Raw genomic sequence first — 27,332 nt, 5'->3', positions numbered from 1 at the left:
GCTGCTTTGGGTCTTACTTAACAGAATGCTCTGCTTTATTAAATCTGTTTAAGTAAAACAAGGAAGCACAGTGAACGTCTTTTGAGATAAACTTCTGGTTTGAAATTCAGTTTAGTACAATTTGTATTTTTTAAAAATGTGTAGATGTTTTTTATTTCACATGAGGGCTTTAGAAATTGATCAAGTAGAGTGCAATTAAGTCAAGAGTTGAATGTAAAAACATCAGCATTTTTGTGTTTTATATCCTCCAGACACAGTGTTTCAGGATTTTATAAATAATGCAATTTTGAGGTTCTCAGTTTGCAGCTTACCAGCAGACATATATATTGTTTATCTTTTTTGCTTTGTGCCCTACCCCACCATTACCTCTCGTCTATGGGAGAGTAGTGAAAGCTTTAGATTCGTCAAAAATTGATATTCATTTTTTTTTATAGATCTCGATGTATTAGGGTCCCCTGATAGTGAAAACATTGATATCTTGATGTTGTGTGTGTGTCACAGTTTCTTTAGGATGGTCTAGAGCTAAAATGGCTAGATGGAAAAATACCAAACTCGAAACCTAAGCCTGTTATGAGATGACAGTGTGCTGTTTAGTTTTTGAGCCAAATTGTTCAAGAAAAAGAGGCACTCTAGAGAAACCCTCAAATACCGCAATTCTACAATTAATTATGAATTCGTCTTGTCAATTGCTAACATAATAACCTATTTGATGATCAGAAAGATCAGCATCAGAGCAGTAAACAATTACTGAGATGCTATCAAATAGTTCGGGTAACTTGGTTCCTAGGGCGGAAAGCCTACTGATGCTCATGTCCGAACTGTTAAAACAAGGATTGCTTTTATTTCAAATAATAGTGACAGATTACTGAGCTAGGAGGAAAATAACACTTAGATGAATGATATATTTTTCTAAGTTCTTCAAAATAAAAAAAAGCATTTTACTGTTATTTGAAGCTTGGTAACTTAAGAAGAGCATAATTTAGAGAGTGATCTGATTTATTAAACAGTGACATGCTGTTGAATCTAGGAGAAAAGAGGCATAAGATGGTAGTGTGCATATGGTGTAATCTGTACCTTAGCTTGAAATGGCTACTGTAAGTTTTAATGTTTATTTTAAAAGTTTTCCTATAAACTAAGTCAAAAGTTTGATTAGAATTTTTTTTCTATTTTTTTTTTATTTTTTTATTTTTTGTTCCAGTGATGGGGAACAAAATGAGCCTTTGGCACATTCAAACATAAATTCAGTTCAATCAAGGCTGCTTGAGCACAGTGTTGCAATTCTTTCGTTTTTCATTTCTTGAGTTTCATTCTTATACTGTATTGTAGGGTTACTTAAACCATAGGTTAACTGTTGCCAGAGTTGGGTTGTTAATGATGATAATAATAATATTTAATAATAATGGATCTAAGCATTCAACAAGGAATGGTTTTTGAAGACACTAAAAAGGGCAAGATTAGGTTGTGACCAAAAAAGTTTATGAAATCCTTCTGTATTGTAGTCATGTTTGTAAATCACTGCATAATATAAACTAAAGACTGACTGATTGGCCAGGGCATAGCAAGTCTTGGGCATTAACATCCGTAAGAATATCGCATTCTGTTGTATACCATATTTTGTTTAATAGGTTCCATTGCGCAAATTTAAGATGTCACAAAAGCTATCACCACAATAGATGCAAAATGTCCAAGAGGCCTAGTCTTAGTGCATTACCCTTTGCATAAAAGGATAGTGCAATAGATTGCTGCTTAGAAGCTTTTACCTCTAAACAACTATCTTTTTTGGAAGTTAAACTATACAGCACACTACAGGTAGTAAGTGAAGGTTTTGAGATGATTCATTCACTTAACTAAGAAGACATTTGCTTTGTTATCCTCTTTAATAAAAACGCCTGTGTGCGTCCATGTGTCCGTGTGTGTGTCTTCTGGTGAAGTACGCATGCACGGGTCCGCCCCGCCCATGCGCACGGCACCGTGGACGCACACACACTGGAAGCTGGGCACACAGTGAACGGCCTAGACGCAGTGGCGCATGATAAGCAAATAAAGCACACACACTGGAAGCTGGGCACACACTGAATGGCCTAGCCATTCCATCATTGCTGGGGAGAGCGCTGATTGGGTAGTCGCGACCGCGCACATAAAATCCATTGCTGGGGAGACGCCACACATACAATAATCAGCTAGACGCCACCACAAATTAAAATACTTGCTGGGGAACTGCACAGTACTTGCTGGGGAGACGCCACAGGCACGATTATCAGCTACACGCCACACATTACATCAGTTGCTGGGGACATTCTGCTGATTGCCCACTATTGTGACAGAAAATTAAAGTCATATTACGGACATCAAAGCCAGTATTACTGTCAGAGAAAATTACAGGCATTTTACGGAAATACAAACCAGTATTACTGCGAGAGAAAATTAAAGGCACACAATACAGTGACACATATTACAGCCACATACAAGCCAGTATTACTGTAAGAGAAAATATTACGGGCGTATCTACTAACAACATGCCAGCCATAAAAAAGGACATGTCAAGTAGGGCAAAAGAAACAGACAATCAAATCCTATATAAGCAACATCTCCTGGAAGAACGGTCAGTTGAACAAGTAAACAACAACAAAAGAAAGGCTGAAAGACAAAGAAAAATAAGAGCAAACAGATCGATTTGAAGAAAAAGAAAACGAGCATCAGAAAAACGCTGAAAGAGAAAGACTCGGAGGAGCAAACCTTAGAAAAAGTTGGCATTTACTTGCCCAAACCAGTATTCAGCCACGGTCAGTTATATGTTGCATTATTAAGAGTTAGAAGTTTTCCAGATGTTCAGGACCATCGCAATATTAATTACTGTATACTTACTGTATTGTCATAAGTTTCTATTTTATTTTTATTATTATTTTACTTTAGGCTTCTTGCAAAAAATTTTTTTGACAAAAAAAAATTAAAACAACAAACAGAATGAGGTCAAGGTCCCTTGCCATTTAATATAGACTGTTCCTACTAATGTTTATGCACTACTGTTCCAGCGCCCGCTATTGTAACGGGCTTAATGTCTAGTTATTATATAAAGTAATAGGTTGTGTCAAGGGACGGATTACCATAACTTGGACATCACATACACATTTACTTGACATGTTGTTATTATTAAGGGTTGAATGGGGAAGCTTGTTATGCCTTGAAGTTGTTAACCATTTTCTAAATGGCTCAAAAAACACATTTTCAGTAGGTCTCCAACAATTGCCATATATCCATCCATCCATTATCCAACCCGCTGTATCCTAACTACTGGGTCACGGTGGTCTGCTGGAGCCAATCCCAGCCAACACAGGGTGCAAGGCAGGAAAAAAACCACGGGCAGGGTGCCAGCCCACCGCACCTGCCATATATAAATCTGTGAAAAATTTTGGCAGTGTTGGATGTTACTATAGCTGCAGTGTTGTGTCCTGGGAATTACCTGTATCAGGAATAATTAAGACAGACTGTAAATTAGATCTGGTACTAAAAGATAGAAGAACTAGACTATCACACTAAAGAATTCTATCAGCAAGTACTCGCAAGTAAACTTTTTGGTATAATGTTAAAGTGATTTTTATTTTTTTAATTTGCATTTTGTGTTGTAGCAGTGCTAATTGCAGTTTTCGGACAACTGGCTGAATAACTTGTTAATTTACATGCTTTAATATACCAAACTATTGGATAGCAAGTTCCTTTCACATTCCAAGAGGAAACCTGAATGGTTTATACATATTTAAGTTATGATGATAACATTGTATATGAAAGTGTTACTGCTTGAATGGGCAATTTAAAAATGTGCTATGATTTTGATTTTTATTTCATTAGAGCTTTGTAAACCTTACCTTTAATATTTCACATTGCTAAACATTTGGCCAGTGTTGATATATGTGTAAATATATATATTACACATATTATTTAAATATATACTGTATAATTTTATATGCATTTTTTTTTTAGGTGAAGCAGATAATGGAGGAATCGGTTACTAAGAAGTTTGTGCATGAAGACAGCAGTCACATTATAGCGTTATGCAGTAAGTGATGGGTCATACAAAAAAATTAAATTGATAGATTAATAAGATTGATAACTAGGGCCATGTAAAGCAGAAAGTGATACTGTGTGTTCTTTGCTCTGGTTGCATGAAATTCCATAATTTTGCTTTTTGATCAAAATATTTGATGTTTTGACTTTCTTTTGTTTATTAAACTCAATTATTATAATGTTTGACATTGCGCACATCATTAGACAGGTTTATAGGGTCATTATTGTGATATGTACAGAGTATTGTGAAATTCTTATTTACATGTAGTAATCAACATGAAACACATCTCCCCATGCCATGATTTACTATGACTATATTACTCCACAAACCTCTGTCTTCATTATCTTAAATAACTGCCCTACCTTGAAACTTCCATTTGAAAAATGTAATCATAACCAAGCACCATAATATCTGTTATTGCTCGGCCTCATAAAGTTTCACATGCATTATTTTATAAGAAGATAAAGTAACTGTATCCAGTAGGGGGTGTATCATGTATGAGAATGTGTTCTTTTAGAAAGTGCGACTTTATTAAACCAAATGTCTCTCCCCAACCCCCATCTTTTTATTTATATATATATATATATATACACACACACATAATATGTGTGTGTATTGAGACGGATGGCCGGGGCCCATGCCTGGCACCCCCCTGCACCATATGTACCAGAAGGGCAAGGGTGGGAAACCCAGTATCTCCCCCTGGACACTAGATGCCTTGGACTCCCCCAGGGCTTCATGGGGGTTGGAGTTCTGTGCAGCCCTGTTGGATTACGCAGACGCCGTCAGGGGGTGCTGCAGCAGGAGCTGCAGGCTCGTTTTAGGTATTGGTTTCGCCATACCCGGAAGTGCAGCCAGATGTCGGCAATCAAGCACCTGGTGCACTTCCGGGTACCCAATAAAGGGAGTCAGCGACCACCACTCAGCGGCCAGAGTTGGGTGGAGGAGGACAAGGTTGCCTGGGAGGAGTGGTGGAAGGAGAAAGAAGTGCTTTGTGCTACTTAGTGTTTTGATTGGGACTGTGTATTGCCTGTGGGGTTCACGGTGAAGACGTGCCCCACAGGTGAAGAAAAATTAAATATTTGTTTTATTTTACATGTGACTCCCGTGTCAATCTTTGTCGGGTCGGACACAATATAGTGGCTTTTCTTACACTGGTGTAGCCAGCAGGATTCCGGTCCGTCTTTTGAGCCAGGGCCTGTGTTGAAATTTGTGTAAGGACCCAACACAGCCGTGCAGAAGGTGCGCCACTGAGACAACTCACCGAAGCTTGCACATGTGGCAGAGGCCGCAGGACGACCACCAAGGAGCTCCTAAGGACACTGCACTAAATGGGAAGAAAAAAAACAGGTGGACTCAGAAGTCAGTTGCCAGACGCCGCCATGTTCACCAGCACCACGGGTTGCAGCAGGAGGTAGGTGACGAGCCCAGGGATGAAGGTCCGCGGGAATGTTTTTCCGCATTTGCGTTGGCCTACCTCCACGATGCCGAGGGGTGGAGTACCTGTTGGTGGCCTGAGGACGTGTGTCCGTGGTGTGATGGTGGAGCAAGCTCTGGAGAGAGCGAGGCTGACCTGTGTCTTCCCTTTGGCCCAGTACATCGGCTGGAGGACGAGCTTCCCGACGCGGTGTTCTCGTTGGAGGAGCAGGAGTTCCTCCCCGTGACAGGTAAGGGGCTGGAGGATGTGTGTCGGTACCCATTCGATAAAAATGTAGAGACGGGGACGGCGAACCTCCACCCCGAACCCAAGAGACACCCGAAGGGGCCGGTGGAAGAAATACAGGGCCTGGATGACTCGCGGAAAATCTGAGCTGTTTCGGGCTGCACGGGAGGTTTTTCAGGCCCTGCAGGAAGCGAAGGAAGGACTGGAGAAGAAGCTCGACACCATTAGGATCCATCACCGAGTGGCTAAAGCAGCACGGCACGAGATCCTCCAGCCTGACAGAGGTGGCAGTACAGGTAAGTGAAGCCTGTGCCATATAAGAAAGGGGAGGGAGGAGCGCACAACAACGGCAGCCGTGATCAGTCCTGCATGCCCAGCAGTCCTGCCTCCTACAAGAGACGCAGCCGCGATGACCGACAGCGCAGCAGGGCAGTGTGCAGAGAGGCAGCTGGTGAAAATCGGCTGCTAAACAACCTTGCCCTGACTGCCAGCGCTGGTCTCGCGGGTGTCAAAGGGAGTGCAGACTGTAAGGTGTCTCCCTTTTTCCCATTAGGGGACCCAGACCGTCAGTGCACCCCAGAAAAATAGGAGGTCCTGGAAGAAGAAAATGGGAACTCCTTTTTACTCTTCGCAGGAGTAGCTCTGCTGCAGACACAAATAGGAAGGCTGCTCGCATCATGAAGGGGAGCCCCATCCCCGGAAGAGTCGAAACCATTGGAGAGCCAATGGGGTCAGGTCTGTTTGGGATTGGAACTGGTGTGGTGCTGAGGCGTTGCCTGCTGCACGGCAGCACTTGGGTCCCAATTTGAAGCAGCTCATCCGGGTAGGCGCATGGAACATCTTTGCTCTCCGGCAAGATGATTATCTTCCTCTGCTGTCGGAGGAGCTGTGTAAACTCCGCATTTCAGTGGCAGCACTCTCTGAGATGCGCAGACCGGGGACTGGCCAGATCTCTGTAGGTGGATACACCTTTTATTGGTCTGGTCGCTCTGATGGCTGTCATACTCTGGGAGTACCTGTTAATGTAGCAGATTGGCTTCTTCCGATGGTGTCTGATGTCACTACTTTCAACAAGCATATTTATGAGACTCCGATTACAGAACTCCCTGGGTGCCTTGTCTGTTATCTCAGTGTATACTCTGACTGCGGTGAGTGATGTCTCGGCAAGGGAGACATTTTACTCAAAACTTTGCTCAGTGGTTGATCGGTGCCCACCAGGTGACACTCCTTTGGCCATGGGTGACTTCAATGCAGCCACTGGCACTCACAGGGCTGGCTATGAGGATTGTCTTGGTCCTCCTGGGTCTGGTGACAGTGGTGAAAGTGGCTCCATTTTCCTTGATTTTGCAAAAGGTCAGTGGCTGCGAATCACTTGAATCTGGTTCCAGCGCCCTGAGCCGCATGGTTGGACGTGGTACTCCAATACTGGTGGTGTGGTGAAGGAGATCGATCACCTCCTCGTGGGCAGATGCTGGAGACTCTTGCAAAACTGCAGGGTCTACAGAAGTGACCAGTTTGTGAATTATGACCACAGACTTGTTGTTGCTACTCTTAGGATCCAGCTTAGGTCCAGTAGGTTACCACCTACTAGGAAAATGAGCCTGGACTTGGCCAGACTCCAAGACCAGGCTGTTTCTAATGAATTTGCGTGCAGTTTGTGCAAGGAACTTGTGAATTTGGATGCGATTGCTGATCCTAATGTGATGTGGGAGACCTTCCACGACAAGACCATGAAGGTTGCTGAGGGTTGTGTTGGTGTTACCGGTGTTCCCAAAAGGAGGTGGTTCTTCTCGCAGGGCACCCTGTATATAATCGAGAGGAGTTCCAGCACACGGCTCAATGGCAACTCTAGTCTGTACCGGGAAATGAGAAGGATGGTTGCGAGGGCTCTGAGGCCAGATAAAGAGGCATTTGTTAGAGGAATCTGTGAGCAAGTGACACACCATCTGTGGTCTAGCGACCCACATTCTGCTTACAGAGGTATCAAAGCATTACGCATATCTGTAGGACACTGGATATCTCTGGGTCCATGATTCCTGAAGCTGATCCTCCAATTAGTTGTGAACCACCCAATCTCACTGAGATTGCACAGGTGGTGAACCAGCTGAGGGGAGGAAAGACTGCAGGGATCTGTGGTATCCGGGGTGAACTTCTCCAGACTGGTGGTAAGGCTGTCCTCCTGGCATTGCAAGCAATCTTTACTTCCATTTGGGAGACTGGCATCATCCAAAATGACTGGAAAACGGGACTTGTAGTCCCTATCTGGAAAGGGAAGAGTGATCGCCTGGGCTGCGGCAACTACAGGGGGATAACACTGCTTTCGGTGCTGGGGTCCTTGCTAGGGTCATCCTCAATACAATCCGTGATCACTTGCTCACATACCGGCGACCAGAACAGTCTGGTTTTATGCCTAAGAAGTCTACTATCGACCACATCCTGGCACTGAGGGTTCTCCTAGAGCGCAAACGCGAATATCGGCAGAATTTCTTTGCAGCCTTTGTCGACTTTCATAAAGCGTTCGACTCAGTTGATCGAGCTACCCTGTGAGACATCCTGAGGGTTCACGGGATCCCCTCGAGGTTGCTGGATATCGTGAGTGGCCTGTACACTGGTACTGTGAGTGCTGTACAGAGTGGAGGCAGAACCTCTGTGTTTTTCCCAGTTGATTCTGGGGTTCATCAGGGGTGTGTTCTTGCTCCTACTCTGTTCAGTACTTGTATGGACTGGGTGTTGGGTGAGGTTGTGGGGTACAGCGGCTGTGGGGGATTTGTTGGTGTAGAAAAAATCATGGATTTTGACTTTGCTGACAGTGCTGTGATATTCGTGGAGTCCATGGAGGCTGTGATCTGGGGACTTGAAAGACTGAGTGAGAAGTCTTAGTGTCTGGGCTTGTGAGTGTCCTGGATAAAATCCAAGATCCAGGCCTTTAATGACCTTTTGGGCACAGCCATCAGCAGTGTGTCTGTTTTGTGGAGAGATTGTTGACCTTGTAGAGAATTTTGCTTACCTTGGCAGTGACATTCATGTATCTGGTGACTCTTCCTATGAAGTCAGTCAACGGATTGGGAGAGCAAGGGGTTTTTGGGGGGGGTTAGGGGGGGGGGTCATGAGGTCTCAATATATATGCAAAAGGATGAAGGTCCAAGTCTTTAGAGTCCTGGCGCTTCCTGTCTTGCTATATGGTTGCGAGACATGGATGCTATCCAGTGACCTGAGACGAAGACTGGACTCCTTCAGTACTGTGTCTCTTCAGAGAATCCTTGGGTGCTGTTCGTTTGACTTGGTGTCGAATGAGTGGTTGCTCATGGAGTCCCGAATGAGGCACATTACCTGTATTGTGAGAGAGTGTCAGTTACGGCATTAAGGCTATGTGGCACATTTCCCCGAAGGTGATCCAGCTCGTAGGATCCTCATTGTTGGGGACCTGAGTGGCTGGACCAGGCCAAGGGGTCGCCCACGTAACACCTAGCTGCGGCAGATAGAGGGTAATTTTTGGAGGGTGGGACTGGAGCGCATGTCTGCCTGGGAAGTTGCCAACCAGGATCCTGAGCGGTTTCGTTGTGTGGTGGGTGTGGCAACACAGTGTACCAGTGCAAGCTTCCCAGCTTGACTCGACTACCATGTAGTGTTTTTGGTTGGTCAACTAGTCAGCAAACATCCACCATGTCCTGTCAGTTACGAGAAGCAGATCATAGGTATGTGATACCAAAAGCATTATTTTGAAGGAAGCTCCTGGCAAAGCACTCTGCATTTGTGGGGTTCCTGGCAGTTGACTTTGCCCACTTTGAGAGTGTGTGAGACATTTTTGCTGGGTAAAGCAGGAATGATGTCTTTCATCTGTAGGTGAGCTTCTATTTTCAGTGCAGTTGCCAGAACTTTTTACTTTTTGGTTCCAAAAGAAAAGCATGCCACTTCCAACCATGGGATTCAGTTTTTTGCTAGTGTACTCCAATTTTAAATAGCACTTAGTAATTGCTCACCATAAATTGATTGTCATCAAACAAGGGGTATACCAGCTCTATTTTAATAGCCTGCCTATGCTGCTCCATTTATCATTATCTCTGTTTCACCTTCTCCCTGTCAGCTTGCTTGCATTGCTTAAATGCTCAGCACTGTCTACTCATGGCCTCGGTTATCCATCTTAAGTGAAATAATGTAACGTGGAATAAAACTCACAGATCACAGTGGCATACTACAAACCTTTGGCTGCGGTAACCTACTGCAGGTAGCAGCCATTCTGCAAATGTAAATTTACAAAAGCTAAATGAGTTTAGAAAAGCATCTTAACTATTTTTGACTGAAAATAGAAATTTCAGTTAAATAAGAATTTGTATTTTGTTTAGCTATGAAGGCTACAGTTATATTCTAAACCCTAGGAAGATGTTTAAAATCATACATATTCATGAAGAACATATGTCTAACCAGTCTGAGGGTACATTTCTGTGTGGATGATGATGATGACAATAAATAATAGGTGCAGCTAACATGCACTCTAATTCCACACTTCCTTCTATTTTCCTTAATCATTTTTTTTTTAACTTTGGTTAGTTTGTCATTCTTCCCTGATAAAGAACCATAACATGTTAATTACAGAAATCAAGCTTGCATGCTTCTTGTATGATATAGCAGTTTGATGCTCTAGGCAATATTCAGCCAGGAAACCTTGGATCCTGGCATCCAAGTAATGTTGCTTTGATACATACCACTTAAAGATTTTCACAGACCACATGCAAATATTGTTCAGGAATGGGTTGAGGAACAAGACAAAGATTTCAAGGTGTTGAGTTGGCCTCCAAAATTCCCCAGATCCCAATCTGATTGAGCATTTGTGGACTGTGCTGGAAAAACCAGTCTAATCCATGGAGGTCCCACCTCATAGGTTTTAGGACTTAAAAGACCTGCTGCTAACATATTGGTGCCAGACACTACAGAACAGTTTCAGAGGTCTTGTGGAGTCCTTATCTCGATCAGAACAGTTTTGGGGGCACAAGGGGCTGATCAGTGTATATTGCACATCTTGGAATCGGATCCTGGTTTAGGCTAAGTTACTTTAAATCTGTATTTCCTGTCCTAAACCTCCCATCTTGGATGCTTCTAACTCTTATTCATTAAAAACAGGCACTCAGTGTGGCTCAGGTGGTTAAGGCTTTGGACTCCAAACCTTAATGCTGAGGATTCAAATCCTGTCTCTGACACTGTATGACCCTGAGCAAATCACTTCACCTGCCTGTGCTCCAGTTGGAAAAAAGAAAAACAATTGGCTGCATTTCTTTTTTTTTGTTTTATCTCAAATGTTGTAAGTCACTTTATATAAAGGCATTGGGCAAATAAAAAAATAAATGTAAATGTAGAAAACACACTCACCGCGTTTAAGCCTTACATCTTGTAATGCTATTAAGCAGTGACATGTACATTAACTCCGGTTTGTTAAGTACACACTACCACACATGCACAGAAGAGCGGGGTTAATTAAAAGGAACTTTTTTCTCTAATTGTCCACAGAGAATGAGGTAAGGGTGAAGAACACTATATTTCCCATAGTGATCCCTAATGGTGCTCACATTGCAACTGCACAACAGTGAATACCCAGAAACTGAACTACACATATCCTTTGTAATGGCCGACCCCTTTCCCAGCTGGCAGCTACACCTTCAAGACCTGTGGCCTGGATAATTTACTAAGGTTGAATCTAAATATCAAGCCGTACCTCTAACAAATGAAACTTTTCCCCACAATCGACGGTGTAAATATAAGCACAACAGAAAAGCAGATACTGTATAGTACTGCAAGCATGCAATATGGCATTGTGAATGAGTCATAAGCCTTGGTTCTTGCTCAGAAGTTAGAGAGCACAAACTTCTTGAATAGTCCACCTGGTGTTACCATCTTCTTGGCCTTTGAAAAGAAGGGCATAAATAAAGTCTGTTTGTAATGACAGTAATTCTGTCAACAGAAATGCACATTTTGCAGCATAATTGGATTATTGTGCATAATTTAATTTGAACGGATTGTGTGGTTTCCTGGATGCCTGTCTGGAAGTACACAGATCTGATTTTAGGAGGCGTTAAATGTAAACTCTCAATAGACAGGCCACCTGGCATGGGTTTTATTTAATGCTAATTACTCACATTACATACCCTTGCAATTTAAGTTTTCTAGTTGAGAATGTAAGAGGTTGTGCAGATGACAATATTAAAAAATGCATTTACAGATCTGTTTTAGAATTTAAAAGTTATCTTCAGAATAGATTTTTCCCAATCTTCATTGCTTTTAATATTTTTCATTATATTTAATGTCCAAAATAGCCAGAGAAGAATTTGGCACCACACAATTCTGTATTTTAAAATGTGAATTTGTAAAATGGATGGATGGATGTATGGAAGACCTGATTACACCAGTATAAATTATAATTAAGAGAATTCAAATCCTGTTAAATGGTCAATTTCAAAATTTATAAAAGGTACCTTGTGACAGAAAAGCTGGGGTGTACTTAACTAAAGAAAATACTGTTACTGCTCACTTCCTCAGCACTGATAAAATGAAACGTATTATTTCCTAACCAGAACGCCACTGTTCTAAGAGGAAACTAGTAATATTGCAATTGGAAAAACTGTAGATTGACAGCTCTTTTAATGGGATTTTTTTTCTACACCAACAAAAACTAAAAAAAGAACAGAAAGCAAAGGTAGTACTTATTTGTTTTTATTTAGCTAAAGGTCATCTCCTGTGTGTGCTAGCCTGGAGAGTGTGATTCTGAAGCACTGACTCATCTCCTTAAGGTGCGATTAAACCTTTTTAATGTAGGGCCTTTTAATGGTTTGACATGCCTCCTTCTACTTGTGATGATTTATTAGTACTAATTTTGTTTTTGCTTAGGCCCTAATATCATCTAATTTCCATTTTATTATGTTATGTTGTTAGTGGAGTATCTGCTTCAATTTGTTTTTCACAAAGTACAGCATTCTGACTTAAAAACATTATAAACAATGTATACTGTCCACAAAGAATAAGGAAGAACGTGGAATAAATATTAATAAAATACTCAAATCATTCCTCCGCTACTTGTGCTCTTGTCATGTTTGTCAGGTGTTTTGCTGACATGCATAAGATTGTATGCAGTCTTTAGAATCAGGGATTGCAGATAAAAAATATACTAATTAGTAGCGAACATTTGCTTCTAGTTTGTATGGAATATCAAAGATTGAGCACTTTGTGTGTCATATTTTTCTTGGAAGTTTTATTATATGCGGGGTGACATGACTATAGTCTCTTAATCCTGAGGGAGAATATAAATGTACCAGCCATGTGTTTATTAAAATTAATAAAACAGCAATTCAAATATCTTTAGCATATCATTTTTCAGTATAGTGCTCCTTCATTGCGAAACACTTTTTGTCACACAACCATTTAGCCTGGTAGTAAGCAATGTGTCCACTGCTTCCTTTTACTGATTGCTGATTGCAGTAAATGACTGTCTCTTAAAGCATCTTTGTGTTAATTTGATTTAGTGTTTTATTATGGCAATGTGCTTTATCCTGTAATAAGAGAAAACATTTGGACAGCTTCCTTTTAAAATTGCCAGCTGCTGACATGACAATATTATTTGTCTGTACAAATCCTAGAAACTACAGTATTATCATTTTTGCATATTTTTTTTTTTCATGGATGATGTAATCGAAGCATCTTTGATAACACCACTATAGGTAAAAAATATCTGGAAGGACAATACCAAATATATCACTAAGAAGATTTGTTTGCTAGCTGTTGGACCAGTCACACTTTGACATTCCCTTGCTGTATTTGGTTTTTTAAACACTTCAGAGCTCAGAATGTGTACACTGTTCATCTTTGTAATTTAGGAATAATTTATTCAAGTACAGTTTAAAGAATTTTTAGTCTTGATAAAAAGAAAAAAGTCTTTGGTTCAATTATATTTATCAATCTTGGTGATGTTGATTGCTTTTATTTACAACTAGGAAGGTTTTTTTTTTCTTTTTCTTTTTTTTTTAAATGCTTTTTCAAAATTAGAAAAGAGTAAACTATACTTTATCTGGTTATTAAGAAAATCTTCTCATGTACTGAAATTTGAAACCCAAGTTTGTTTTATAAAATTGCCTGCATTCTTTACACTCAGTCATATAGAGTTTATGGAGCTAGAAGAACCAGTTTTTAAACTGGGATCTTTTTTGGTACTTCCCTGTAAGATTAGCAAGGACAACAGTGTTCAGACAGTGATCCCCAAAATGATTTCTATGGTCTTACTCAGACTAGGCTATCAGTCCATATAACAAGACAACATGTGATTGTGCACAACTGCTAAGCTTAGTAGATAGACATCTCTAGATTTTGTATGACTCATTGTTTCCAGCTTTTTTGTATAGCCTGTTAGCCCTTGAGGACAGGAGTATAAGAGCATTATTACTAGTACATGGGTAACACAAACTGTTGAAAAAGGTTGAAAAAAATAAAACACAGCAAGTGTAACTGTTCTGTTCAGAGTCCAGCTGTGATGACTCCAATGTCTGCTTCTTTTGATTTTATGTTTCCACCTTTTAATACTTTTGTTGCATGAATCACTGCATTCATTCAGGGAACATGATGTTCTGGTATCTTTGAGCTGACGTATGAACATTAATCATTGACGACACTTAAATGTCTCTGATAATAATCGCATAAAGCTACATATTCATTGCCATCCAAAACTATAGTAAAACCTGCATTCTGTAATAGTTGTCTGTTTTACACAAAAAAGTCAGAAGAGCTTGTAGCCTGGTCTCCTTATGAATTATGTCATCTTGCCCCCTTTTCATCTGAAGTCAATGGCACTTGCACAAAAATTTGATTTTGATTTAGTTTCCTTCATCCTACTTAAGTGACCAAAATAATACCTCTCTGGCTTAACAATTTCAACAAAATCTGCAAACTTTTATTGTTTGAAGTGCAAGCCTGATGTATCTAGTATGAATAAGAAACTGCAAAACGGTTGTGAATTGGATGGTTGCTAAACTGTGTGGTATGCTTATTTTTAATACACATATTAAAATATGAATATGAGCAGTTGAATATGATGGTCCTTTCCACCCTCTATCTACAGAGCTCTTATATACATACTAAGAATGCTCCTATGCAGTCAGAGGTGTAGCACAGAACTCTGGGCTCTATACATAAGCTGTCTCTGTGGGCCCCTTCCTCTTGAAAACAAACTTTTCATTCCAGGCTTTTGAGCCCCTACCACAATCATTACCCTTTTTCAACCAATATGACACCCATATATGTAGTGATGCCCTCTGGGATCTTAGACTGGAGCTGTGTTTTTATGCTCAACTTAACATTAGAACTTTGGTAATATTTGTGAATTTCATACATCTTACTTAAATCCTCAGGTTGGTAGTGCCTTGGGTAATGGATGTCAATGGAGTGAAGCAGAGGTTTGCGTACATTGTGATGTGCTTGTGCAATCTGTTTCTGTATATGCAGAGGTGGATAGTAACAAGTTACATTTACTCTGTTACATTTACTTGACTAACTTTTTTAAAAAATTGTACTTCTAAGAGTAGTTTTACTGCACCATACTTTTACTTGAGTGTATGTGTGAAGAAGAAACGCCACTCTTACTCCGCTACATTGGGCAACACTCGAATCGTTACAGTATAGTGTATCTAATGGAGAAAAAGTATTTTTGCCAGAGAGAAGCAGAAGCCGCCAGTGGATCTCCTGCATGACTGTTTCACCAAACAGACGTAGCAATAATAATCACAAGACTCCATTTCACCAATCAGACGTAGCAACAATAATCATCACATGGCTCCATTTCACAAATCAGACATCGCATGCAATCACATGACCACACACAAACTGTAGCGGCATAACGGCACAAACTCCTCACAGACAGTGGACAGGAAAAGAAAGAATACAAGTGGAACCTCAGTTTGCGAGCATAATTCGTTCTGGAAACGTACTCGCAATCCAAAGCACTTGTATATCAAAGCGAATTTCCCCATAAGAAATAATGGAAACTCAGATGATTCGTTCCACAACCCAAAACTTTTCATATAAAAATGATTAATACAAAATATAAAGTTAAAATACATAAAACAAATTAACCTGCACTTTACCTTTGAAAAGAATCGTGGCTGGTGTAAGTGAGTTTCTAAACTCTTGTGGGATTTCACCCAATGGGACAACATCCCATTGGAAGAGCATCCCGGAAGCGACCGCAGGCACTCGGCGCTGTAGCAGTTCACCGTAAAAGCGAATCTGGAAAGATCCCGGTCATGCTATAAGCACCTGCCGTTGATGGGCGATACAAGGAACATTATAAATGTACAGGGCATAGTATTACTTGGCCACTAACCTGGGCATGACCCTGCCTGACTGCTGTGTCTGTGTATAGGAGAGTGGCAGATCCCGCTACAGTAAATAACCATGCTGTTCCTGTTTCAAGCTGAATAAAGATGGTGTCGCTAAAGTGTTGAGACTCCGCTTCATGTTTTGGGGTGCAAGACGGGGACTCGCACATCACAGCACACACACACACAATGCTGTACTAAATCGTATACACTCGTATGGATGTTGACTATATGAGTGAGGCACGCTGACTGACGATTGCCCACAATCCTGCAGCGAGAGAGAGAAGAACCATCAGCTCATTTGTGATCATGTGACGCTCGACAGACAAAGCGTATACGGACTACTCATATTGCAAGACCTCACTCGTTTATCAAGTCAAAATTTATTAAAAATTTTAGCTTGTCTTGCAAAACACTTGCAAACCAAGTTACTCGCAATCCAAGGTTCTACTGTACATGAAAAATGAGAGCCAACTCCTGCTGAAGCTTAACCATCACTTCACTGAGTGAAGAACAAGCACGTTTTAACCAAACCTGCACAGACACAGACAGTCAAGGTAAAGTGAGACTTCTTGTACGTGCACTAGCTGCCTTGTTCTAATGTTATTTTCTGTCAGCTGTGCTATTTGGAGGGCAAGTGCATATGCAGTATTATACTGTTGGGGTCCAGTATATTTTGTCACTGTAAGTAGTTTGCACTGTTCAAACATACATGTTACCTACTGTAGATATTGGCTTTAAAAGCTTTGAAAACTGAGATTTGGAACTTTGTGGTGTTTGTGCATCTTTATTTTGTAAACATGTTTATTTTTACTCATTTTTTATTTTATTATTTGGAAATAGCAGAATTTGCACATTATTTTATATTTTTGTCTGTCTTATTACAACATTTCTAAAAAATAAAATATTTATTATGATCAAACAGTTACTTAGTACTTGTAGTCTTTTCACCAAATACTTTTTTACTCTTGCTTGAGTAGTTTTTTGGATGATTACTTTTTACTTCTACTTGAGTAATATTATTTTGAAGTAACGCTACTCTACCCACCTATGTGTATATGTGACAATTTTTCTACCTAAGCTGGTGAGTAAAAAGCCTGAGGAACTAGCTTGTGTCTACATTGTATGGCCAGCTTGCATTTGTAGAACATAGAGGGGATAATACAGAATTGTTTCTCCTTCTTGTAAAGAAAAATTAGCATTTTATTGGCGTCATGTCTGGTCCAGTCTGAACCTGGTGCTTTAAATAGAAATGTCTGACTCTGTTTTGCTGGCTGTGTAGTCTGCACTGTACTGTCAAGTTTGCTAATATGCCAATTATGGAATAGTTCATCTATGCTTAGTGATGAGTGTTCTCTATTTTTATGCACAATAACCTATGCATACTAATAAATCTGGACATTTTTTCCTTTAATTTATGTAGTTGAGAGCAGTGGGAGTATAAGAAATATATTTATTGCTCTTTAGCCAGATTCAACATTGTCTGCTTGATGTGAAATTGCATATATTCAGAATATTGTCTTTTGTTTCCTCATTAGTTTTTTATTTGCTTGACTGTGCTGATGGTGCAGTTTATGTCTATTTTAATATGGCAGATAGTCTAAATGTCTGTGTAAATATCAACTGAGTGCCATATACTAGAAGGTTGAGCTTCAGGATTTTCTTTCACTATTTATTATGTAGGCAATATGTGAGGTGCCATTTGCCATAATGCTGTTTGGGCAACATGTTCATAATGAATACATTCCAGTGTGATTAAACAGTGAAAAGTGAAATTCACACATACAGTGTTTTATTAATTTTCCATTTTGACAGATACATTTTGCTTGCCAACTCATTTTGATAGCAAACATACAATGTGAATTTTGAATAAAATTCTGGTTAATCATTAAAAGACTTGTGACTGGGTACTTCCACTGTTGATTTTAAGGGGAACAAAATATCAATGCTAAATGATTCAGCTTATTTGTTTGGAATGATAATGAAAGCAGAATTAATTCTGTGTAACACATGCTTGATGATTCATTGTCTTGCTTATACATCAGTCCAATAGGACTGTACTCGCTTAACATATGTGTGATTGAATGAGTGTGACAAGGAATGAATGTTGGAGTGTGTATGTATAAATTGGTGGAGGGGTTTAGGTGAGCTGGACCGGGGTGAAATGATGTTGACGCAGATACTTATGATGGCTCTTGACCCAGAGTCTACTTGTTCAGCAAGAATTTGGCCTTGTTAATTTTGTTTGGTGCCCTCAGCACTGGAGTCCTATTTTTTCATTCTGTTGTTATTCTTACCCAATGATTCCCTGTGGGTTTACAATTTTTTTTTTCTTTCACAATCCATCATTTTATCTTTTGTTGACCTCATTGTTTGACTGGTCTGTTTTTCTTTTTGTATTCTGTATTTGAAAAAAAGCAGCAATTTGAGATTTATATTCATAACAAGTTCAGAAATGTTTGTGTTTATACTGTGATTTTTAAGTTCTTGCCCATTGATAAACTTCAGTTAAATTCAATTCTTAAACCTTTTTTTTTGTTTTGTCAATGTGTCACATGTTTCTGTGGAGTTTGTATTGTATTTCCTAATACTGACAACAATTAGTGGAGTAGACACCATGACAAATGACACTGAAAGTTTAGAATCCACTAGCATGGCCACTTGTAAATAATGGCTTAAATAACTAACACCTGGGAAAAAGCGGCATTGAATCATAAAAATTATGAAAACCTCAAAACACCAGGATAATTTAATGGTTTTGTCACTCCATGTTACTTTCATAAAAGCGTCTTACATTCTAATAAATTTGAAGGAATTCTCCACCCAGAAAAGATTGTAATTTTTAGTGATGGCCAAGAAAAATTTGTAAACTCATGTTTTTTTGTGGAGAATGAAAATAACAGTTTCTGATATAATGGGACCTGTGGTAACCAAAAAATTTCAAAACTGTCCGTAAACAAAATCTCATGTTACTCATGACACCTAATCTTCATGTCAAGTCATGACATGCAAAATAAGTGTATTTTTTTGCTAGAATATTGTTGAAGAAATACCTACGGAAAATAAAAGTACAGTAGTCCACAAACAAGAATCCCCTTCACACAGAGCTGTGCTTTTGAAGTGAGGACCTCTCTCTCCCCATTATTCATCCGTTCAACAGTATGACCCAGTGTGAAGGGACATCCAGTTTATGGACTACTTTCATTCTCTGGAATTATTCTAGAGTATCCTTTAACAAACCCAGTTTTGAAATGTAAAGTCTTTCACTATTCTAGATCTATAAATTTGCTTGAATCTCTAAATTTTTCTTGAAAGTTGTAGTTCATTAATCAGTTTTTCTTAAAACACAGAAGTAAATTTACTGCCATATCCACGTCTCTCTCTGAGCATGTAATATTTATTAAAACTGGATTCATTGTTCAGATTTGCATAACTTTTTTTTTTTTATTTAAATTGGTGGTGTATAACTGAATATTGATGTACTAAGGTCTATATTTTGTGTGGCCTTTGTTAGCCAGTTGCCACAGAATTGGCTGCTGCAGTGGGCGATATATACTTGCATAATAATGTCAGATGATTTGATGTGTGGATACAATTCTGCTTGGATCCTGAATTCAGACAAATTTTACAAGTAAGTATTATGCAATTGTGCATCTGACTACAAATGTTTGTGCTCTTCTGCAGCAGCTTTGTAAAACTCAAGAAGTTCAGATGCAAGCTCTACAATTTTTGGTACCCCAAGAATAAAATGCAAACTGCCAACTACATCAGAAAAGGTCAAAGGAGAGAAGAAGAAATGCATCATATTTTCACTGAAAAAAATGACTAAAAATGTACTATACTACAAATATGGGTAAAATTAATGTGATACCAAAAAAAAGATTTCCTCCTCCATAATACAGTTTTTGTATGCAGCAGACCGAATTGAGGACCAGGAGCTTGAATTTCCCACATCATACAAAGTACTCTTCTACTTGTCAGTGCTGGTAAAGACTTTCCGTTCATAGTTCATGCACATCATACATGTGGAGGTAAAAAAATGCTGCATTTACTTTGCAGAGTAAATTCTAAGAACTCTGACATATACAAATTTATTTTTTTCCTTAAGTTAGGTACTAGGGTTAGGCACAGCTGAACTGCAATCACAATATTAAGGCATGATGTGAACTAGATGACTTTAACTTTTTATGGCCACACCCCCTTTACTGTCAAGTAAGATTGTATTCACAAGAAAATTTGAAAAACATTCTTGAATGAGGCTTTTGAGAGAAGTGTATAAACAAGTACACTTGGGAGAGGGAATAGAAAACAAAACCTATAAGACAACAAAATCTACCAAATGAACTTAGCTGTAGTAAATTGTCATCAACTTTATTATTTTTTGATAATAATATCCATGGATTTGCAAAACCCATGGGTAATTGAAAATGTACTTGTCCCTACTGGTAACATGAGGCATTTCAAGTTGCAACTGGTATTCCAGCTCCTCCAGGATGGCACATACATATGTGTTGTTGCAAGAATGTTTGTTGTGTCTCCCAACACAGTCTCGAGCATGGAGAAGATACCAGGAGACAGGCCATTACACCAGGAGAGCTAGATAGGGCTGTAGAAGGGCACCATCCCAAAATCTTTCTCTGAGGAGGAATGGGAAGATCACTGCTCACCTGTGCTCACAGATAATCACTGTCCTCCTTGATTGGCATTCGCCAGAGAATGCCACAGTTAGCAGTTTTGCCATTGACACCCTGTTCTCTTCACAGATAAGAGAAGGATCACACTGAGCACATGTGACAAATGTAGAAGATTCTAGAGATGCCATGGTGAATGTTATGCAGCCTGCAATATCATCCAGCATAACCAATTTGGTGGTGGGTCAGTGTGGTCTAGAGAGGCATATCCTTGGTGGGGGTTGCACATACCTCTACATGTTAGGCAACGGTACCCTGACTACTGTTGGGTATCGGAATGAAGTCCTCAGAGCCATTGTCAGAACATATGCTGGTGCAAATGGACCCTGAGTTCCTCCTGGTGCAGGACAACTCCTTGCCTCGTGGCCAGAGTGTATTTAGTTCCAGGATGACAAAGGCATTGATGCCATTGACTGTCCAGCACGTTCCCCAGACCTGACTCAAATTGAGCACATCTGGAATGTTATGTGTTGGTGCATCTGGTGCCACCACATAGAGCCACAGACAGTGCAGGAGCTCACTGATGCCCTGATCCAGTTCTGGGAGGAGATCCCCAGATGGCGGAGACCATCTGCCATCTCATCAGGAGAATGCCCAGACAGTGTTGAAAGTGCATACAGGCACGTAGTGGGGCCATACACACTATTGAGTCATATTATGAGTTGTCATGATGAAATTCACGCAAGTTGGATCAGTCTGTGATTTCAATTTTTGAATTTGAGTTAACAGTGATTAGCATAACATGGCGATGTTGATGTGATGTTAAAATCCAGCCTTAAGTGGGTTGGTGATTTTGGTTTCCATTGTCCATTGTTGCATCATTTTGCTCTCAACGAATTACACAGTATTACTCATTATAGATTTTCTACTTAAATATTTAATTCATTGAGATCTAATGTGTGATTTAAGTGTTCTCTTAATTATAGGAAACAAGACTTCTCATATATAAGCTGTTAACAGGGATCAAAACATAAAGTTAAATGTTATATGATCTCATTTTGTAATCTAAAATTTGCTGATACAAATGAAGTCAGGATATCTAGTAGTTTTAAGTGCTTTTTTGATTTTCTTAAAATTCTTCCCTTTTGTTCTCTCAGAACACCTAATCAGTTTTTTTAACATCATCATAAAAGTCCCCCGATTTATCCTAAGTCATCGTTCAATAAGAATTGTCATCAAATATAGTTCAGTCTTCTTGACATAAAGACGCCCATCTAGAAATATAATTGTGATTATTGACAAAGTACAGTGGTTTGATATCAAAGATCAAAACCTAGTTGGGAATTGGCTTTACAGTGCATCCGAAAAGTATTCACAGCACATCACTTTTTTCAATTCAATTTTTTCTCAATTTTTTTATTTTTAATAAATTTGCAAAAATCTCAAGTAAACCTTTTTCATGTTGTCATTATGGGGTGTTGTGTGTAGAATTCTGAGGAAAAAAATGAATTTAATCCATTTTGGGATAAGGCTGTAACATAACAAAATGTGGAAAAAGCACTGTATAGTTGGAGCCGGAATCTTTGTTGCCCTTTTCCTTCTGTACTGGGGTGACTGTAGCAGTTCGGACTAAAAAGTTACATTGGCTGAAATGGCAAGCCCCCCACCACCCTTTGAATTAACCTGTATAAGCATTGTATCTACAGACAAGGTTAATATCATTAGACAAGGGTTATGACCAGTGTAAAAGGGATTCCTCTTTGGAGCTTCATTAAGCTTTGGAGCTTTGGAAGAGCTTATAAAAAGGTTTAACAGTGGTTTCCCATACAGTTAAATTAACACCAGTCTTTGTAACTATGATTTGAAGTTAATCTAATTTTCTACTTTAACCCTGTCTGCTTGTCCCATAACTTAAGCTCTAAATATGATGATTAGGTATTGTCAAGATTTAGTTGATAAATATTTTTTTCCTGTGTTAAAGTAACTATTTAATTTCCTTGGTATTCAGTAAATATTAGCTATATTTTTTTATAAAATGACCTTAACCTCAATTTTGTCTGAGATCAGACCATTGGGAGTGACACAGACAGTTCAAGTATTTATTTAATAAATTTCAAATGTTACTTGTTTCTATGGCCAATGACATGTACAACAATGACCGCACATACAGTCCTTATACAAACAACCATGCTTGCATCCTCATGCACACATTGGTAACATTGCCCTGATTTTTATCCATCTGTGGTATATACTAGGGGTCCACCTTATGTTCTACTAAAGGCAGACAGTACTGTATACATGGTGACAGTAGGTGTCAATGTTCCCTTCGGAAGACACTATTACTACTCTCAATAATGTTGGACATTTGCCTTTTTCAGGGATACATTTGTACTGCTGTACCCAACCTTATTTAATGATATTAAATATCTTCTGCTACCAGTTGTAATCTTTGTTTATATGTGGGCTTTCCAATTCACTGATTGCACACTCACAGTCACATAATACATCTCATCTTTATGTGTTATGCCCAATTTATTGTTGTGTTTGGCAATTTTTCTATATTACTTTGGGCCACATAGACATTTTGTTCTTAAATGTACCTATTACAAAAATACTTGTTATACATCATCACATAAGTTTACTATTGTTCTTCTTAGTTTACAAATTTCCCTAAAAATCAACAACCAATAATGCTTAAATTGGACTGACCTTAACTGACATATACTGCTTGTAGTGTCTGAAAATGCTAACATTAAATAACAGAGCTTCATTTAATAATGTTGTAAGTGCTAATCTGGTGATAGCCACTAATGTAGTACTAAATGTAGCAGTTATGTGTTAAAATCTGTGTGTTAAATGTGTTAAATTCTGATTAACTACAGAAGTTGGGCAGTGGGCACAGTCTAGATTACAGTCAGCCATTAATCCTTGCAGATAGCCTTGGTGTCTTCTCACACCAAGTGTCAATGGGTCTATAGAATGAGGTAATTCTAAAAATATTTGCTTTTGCACTAGATGCTAATCGTGTTATGCTAATCACATTTTCAAAACTATTTGCTATTATATTATTCCCATTGTTGTACAAGTTATATCAATTTCAATTAATAGAAATAATAGTTACAAATATTCATTAAGGACGTTACTCATGAAGAGTTCAATTGCCTTGTTATGCTTGAAGATCTTTAACTTTTCCTCTTACATCAATCATCACTCCACAGTTCAAGTCCTCTTTAAAAGATGTTGCTGGAGAAAAAGAGATATTAAATTGTGACACAATTCCTTCTATAGTGGGGGATTTATTATGATACAATGGTCAGGTCTTGGGATCCAATGGCCCAAAGCAAAGGATATTAATGTCTAAAACTCTTGATCCAATGTGGACGGATGCCTTCTATGATTTGGGACACACAAAGATCATGCATGTTTTCTTCTTAGAGTCAGTGGTTACCAGCCTGCAATTCCTTAAACTTTTATCTGGCTTGTTTGCATTAGACACCCACAGTTGAGCAGTCAGTTGGTCGATGGCCTGATTCATTGCTTAATCCCCCTTTGGTATGTATGGCCTGTTTCTCCTTAGAGGCAGGCATATTTTTGTTTGCAGACCTTTACAACAGCACAATCACCAGGTTCAAAGTTGTGGTGTTATTGTCTGTGACAGGTATTAAGTGTTTTTTTTTTCTCATTAGTGGTATTGTAATACTTCATCTGTAATTGCTGAAAGTTATTTATGGATCCCATAAACGAGACAAAGATGTCAGCTGTTGTACTAGTCCTACTATTAATATCTCATGAGGTGTTAAATCTATTTTGATGGGGGTACACCTTTTTAATATTAACACTAGCAGTAAAACAGATGATCATTTTAATCTAGTTTCTGCTTGCATCTTAGCTACTTTGTTTTTTTAATGGTCAAATTAAGTTATGCAGGTGGTAAGTATAATATACAAGTTTCCTTTCATTCTATCTTGTATTTATAATCTTCAATATACAGTATATCCTTCAATTAAAACATATTCACTTTAGTTGTATGTGCTTTGCCTGTTGTTGTGGCCCCCACTGAATTGAAAAGGATGTTCATCACAACAAGTAAATAATCATCATCTATACTAATAAAAGGCAAAGCTCTCACTGACTGACTGACTGACTCATCACTAATTCTCCAACTTCCCGTGTACGTAGAAGGCTGAAATTTGGCAGGCTCAATCCTTATAGCTTCCTTACAAAAGTTGGACAGGTTTCATTTCGAAATTCTACGCATAATGGTCATAACTGGAAGCTATTTTTCTGCATATACTGTAATGGAGTTGAGCTAGAAAGCCGTGGGGGGCGGAGTTTCGTGTGACATCATCACGCCTCTCACGTAATCACGCAGTACGTAGAAAACCAGGAAGAGCTCCAAAAACCACTGATGAAAACATACATTATATAATTAAGAAGGCAGCGAAACAATTAGAAGCGAGCGAGTGACATATAAAACCATATTCAGCGGCTCACGTGAACTGACGCAGTGCGCAGACAAAAAGCAACAGTGCTGAACAAAAACCGAATTACACTGCTATGCTCATATAGACAAAGCACATGCTGTGGCGCAATACTAGAAGCTTCGCCTCTAGCACCGGTGTCCGAGGTTCAATTCCCGAGAGGGGAAGCACTGAGTATGTACGCGCGCCTCACGATTCATTTTGGCCTCGCATCCCCTTGGTTTGAGACGTATGAAAAAATATGTGGTTAACGCAGAAAGACAGATCACCAATTGAAGCTTTATGAATAATGGATACTTTATTCGCGATCAATGATTTTTTTGGTAAAGCCATACTCAGTGCATTCATTAGATGAACGGTAAAAAAGTAAGAGCGAGGGGAAGGTAACTTATTGACACACGCAGGCAAAACCACAATAGCACGCGGGCTAATGCAGGGTCTTCCCTGAAAGAGATGACATCTGGATGGGAGCATATGTTGTTCTAGAACCTGAATATATTTTTCTGCATTGATGGTGCCTTTCCAGACATGCAAGCTGCCCATGCCACACGCACTCATGCAACCCCATACCATCAGAGATGCAGGCTTCTGAACTGAGCGTTGATTACAACTTGGGTTGTCCTTGTCCTCTTTGGTCCGGATGACATGGCGTCCCAGATTTCCAAAAAGAACAGTCTTCCATTTTGCCACACTCCATTTTATATGATCCCTGGCCCAGTGACAACGCCTGAGCTTGTGGATCTTGTTTAGAAATGGCTTCTTCTTTGCACTGTAGAGTTTCAGCTGGTAACGGCGGATAGCACGGTGGATTGTGTTCACTGACAATGGTTTCTGGAAGTACTCCTGAGCCCATTCTGTGATTTCCTTTACAGTAGCATTCCTGTTTGTGGTGCAATGTCGTTTAAGGGCCCGGAGATCACAGGCATCCAGTATGGTTTTACGGCCTTGACCCTTACGCACAGAGATTGTTCCAGATTCTCTGAATCTTCGGATGATGTTATGCACAGTTGATGATGATAGATGCAAAGTCTTTGCAATTTTTCGTTGGGTAACACCTTTCTGATATTGCTCCACTATCTTTCTGCGCAACATTGTGGGAACTGGTGATCCTCTACCCATCTTGGCTTCTGAGAGACACTGCCACTCTGAGAAGCTCTTTTTATACCCAATCATGTTGCCAATTGACCTAATTAGTGTTTATTGGTCTTCCAGCTCTTCGTTATGCTCAAATTTACTTTTTCCAGCCTCTTATTGCTACTTGTCCCAACTTTTTTGGGATTTGTTGACACCGTGAAATTTTGAATCAACATATTTTTTCTTTAAAATGATATATTTACTTGGATTAAACGTTTGATCTGTCATCTACGTTCTATCACAAATAAAAATTTATAAACATTAAAAATAATGTGTGTGTGTGTATATATATATATATATATATATATATATATATATATATATATATATATATATATATATATAAACTGCTCAAAAAAATTAAAGGAACACTTTGAAAACACATCAGATCTCAATGGGGAAAAAGAAATCCTCCTGGATATCTATACTGGTATAGACTGGGTAATGTGTTAGGAACAAAAGGATGCCACATTGTTTGATGGAAATGAAAATGATCAACCTACAGAGCCCTGAATTCAAAGACCCCCCAAAAATCAGAGTGAAAAAATTATGTGACAGGCTAGTCCATTTCGCCAAAATTTAATTGCAGCAACTCAGAATTGTACGCAGCACTTTGTATGGCCCCTGTGTTCTTGTATAAATGCCTGACAACATCGGTGCATGCTTCTAATGAGATGACAGATGGTGTTGTGGAGGATCTCCTCCCAGATCTGGACCAGGGCATCACTGAGCTCCTGGACAGTCTGAGGTGCAACCTGGTGGCATTGGATGGAACAAAACATAATGTCCCAGAGGTGTTCTATTGGATTTAGGTCAGGAAAGTGTTGTGGCCAGTCAATGGTATCATTTCCTTCATCCTCCAGGAACTGCCTGCATACTCTCACCACATGAGGCCAGGAATTGTTGTGCACCAGGAGCCACTGTACCAGCATAGGGTCCGACAATGGGTCCAAGGATTTCATCCTGATACCTAATAGCAGCCAAGGTGCCTTTGTCAAGCCTGTAGCGGTC

General features: G+C 39.4%; 1 protein-coding gene across 2 annotated transcripts in view; it reads left to right on the top strand.

Annotated features, from left to right (window-relative positions):
* sgsm2 (small G protein signaling modulator 2) overlaps positions 1–27,332 on the top strand; it is a 191,997-nt gene that overhangs the window by 24,913 nt on the left and 139,752 nt on the right. For both annotated transcript variants that reach the window (XM_039757096.1, XM_039757095.1), the window contains exon 2: positions 3,979–4,054. In XM_039757096.1, coding sequence (XP_039613030.1) covers positions 3,979–4,054 — 76 coding nt within the window. The remainder of the gene's footprint in view (positions 1–3,978; positions 4,055–27,332) is intronic.

This window comes from Polypterus senegalus, chromosome 6 (assembly GCF_016835505.1).
Source record: "Polypterus senegalus isolate Bchr_013 chromosome 6, ASM1683550v1, whole genome shotgun sequence".
Classification (NCBI taxonomy): Eukaryota; Metazoa; Chordata; class Cladistia; order Polypteriformes; family Polypteridae; genus Polypterus; species Polypterus senegalus.
Note: the sequence above shows the minus strand (reverse complement) of the source record. Positions and strands in the feature narration are given on the sequence as shown.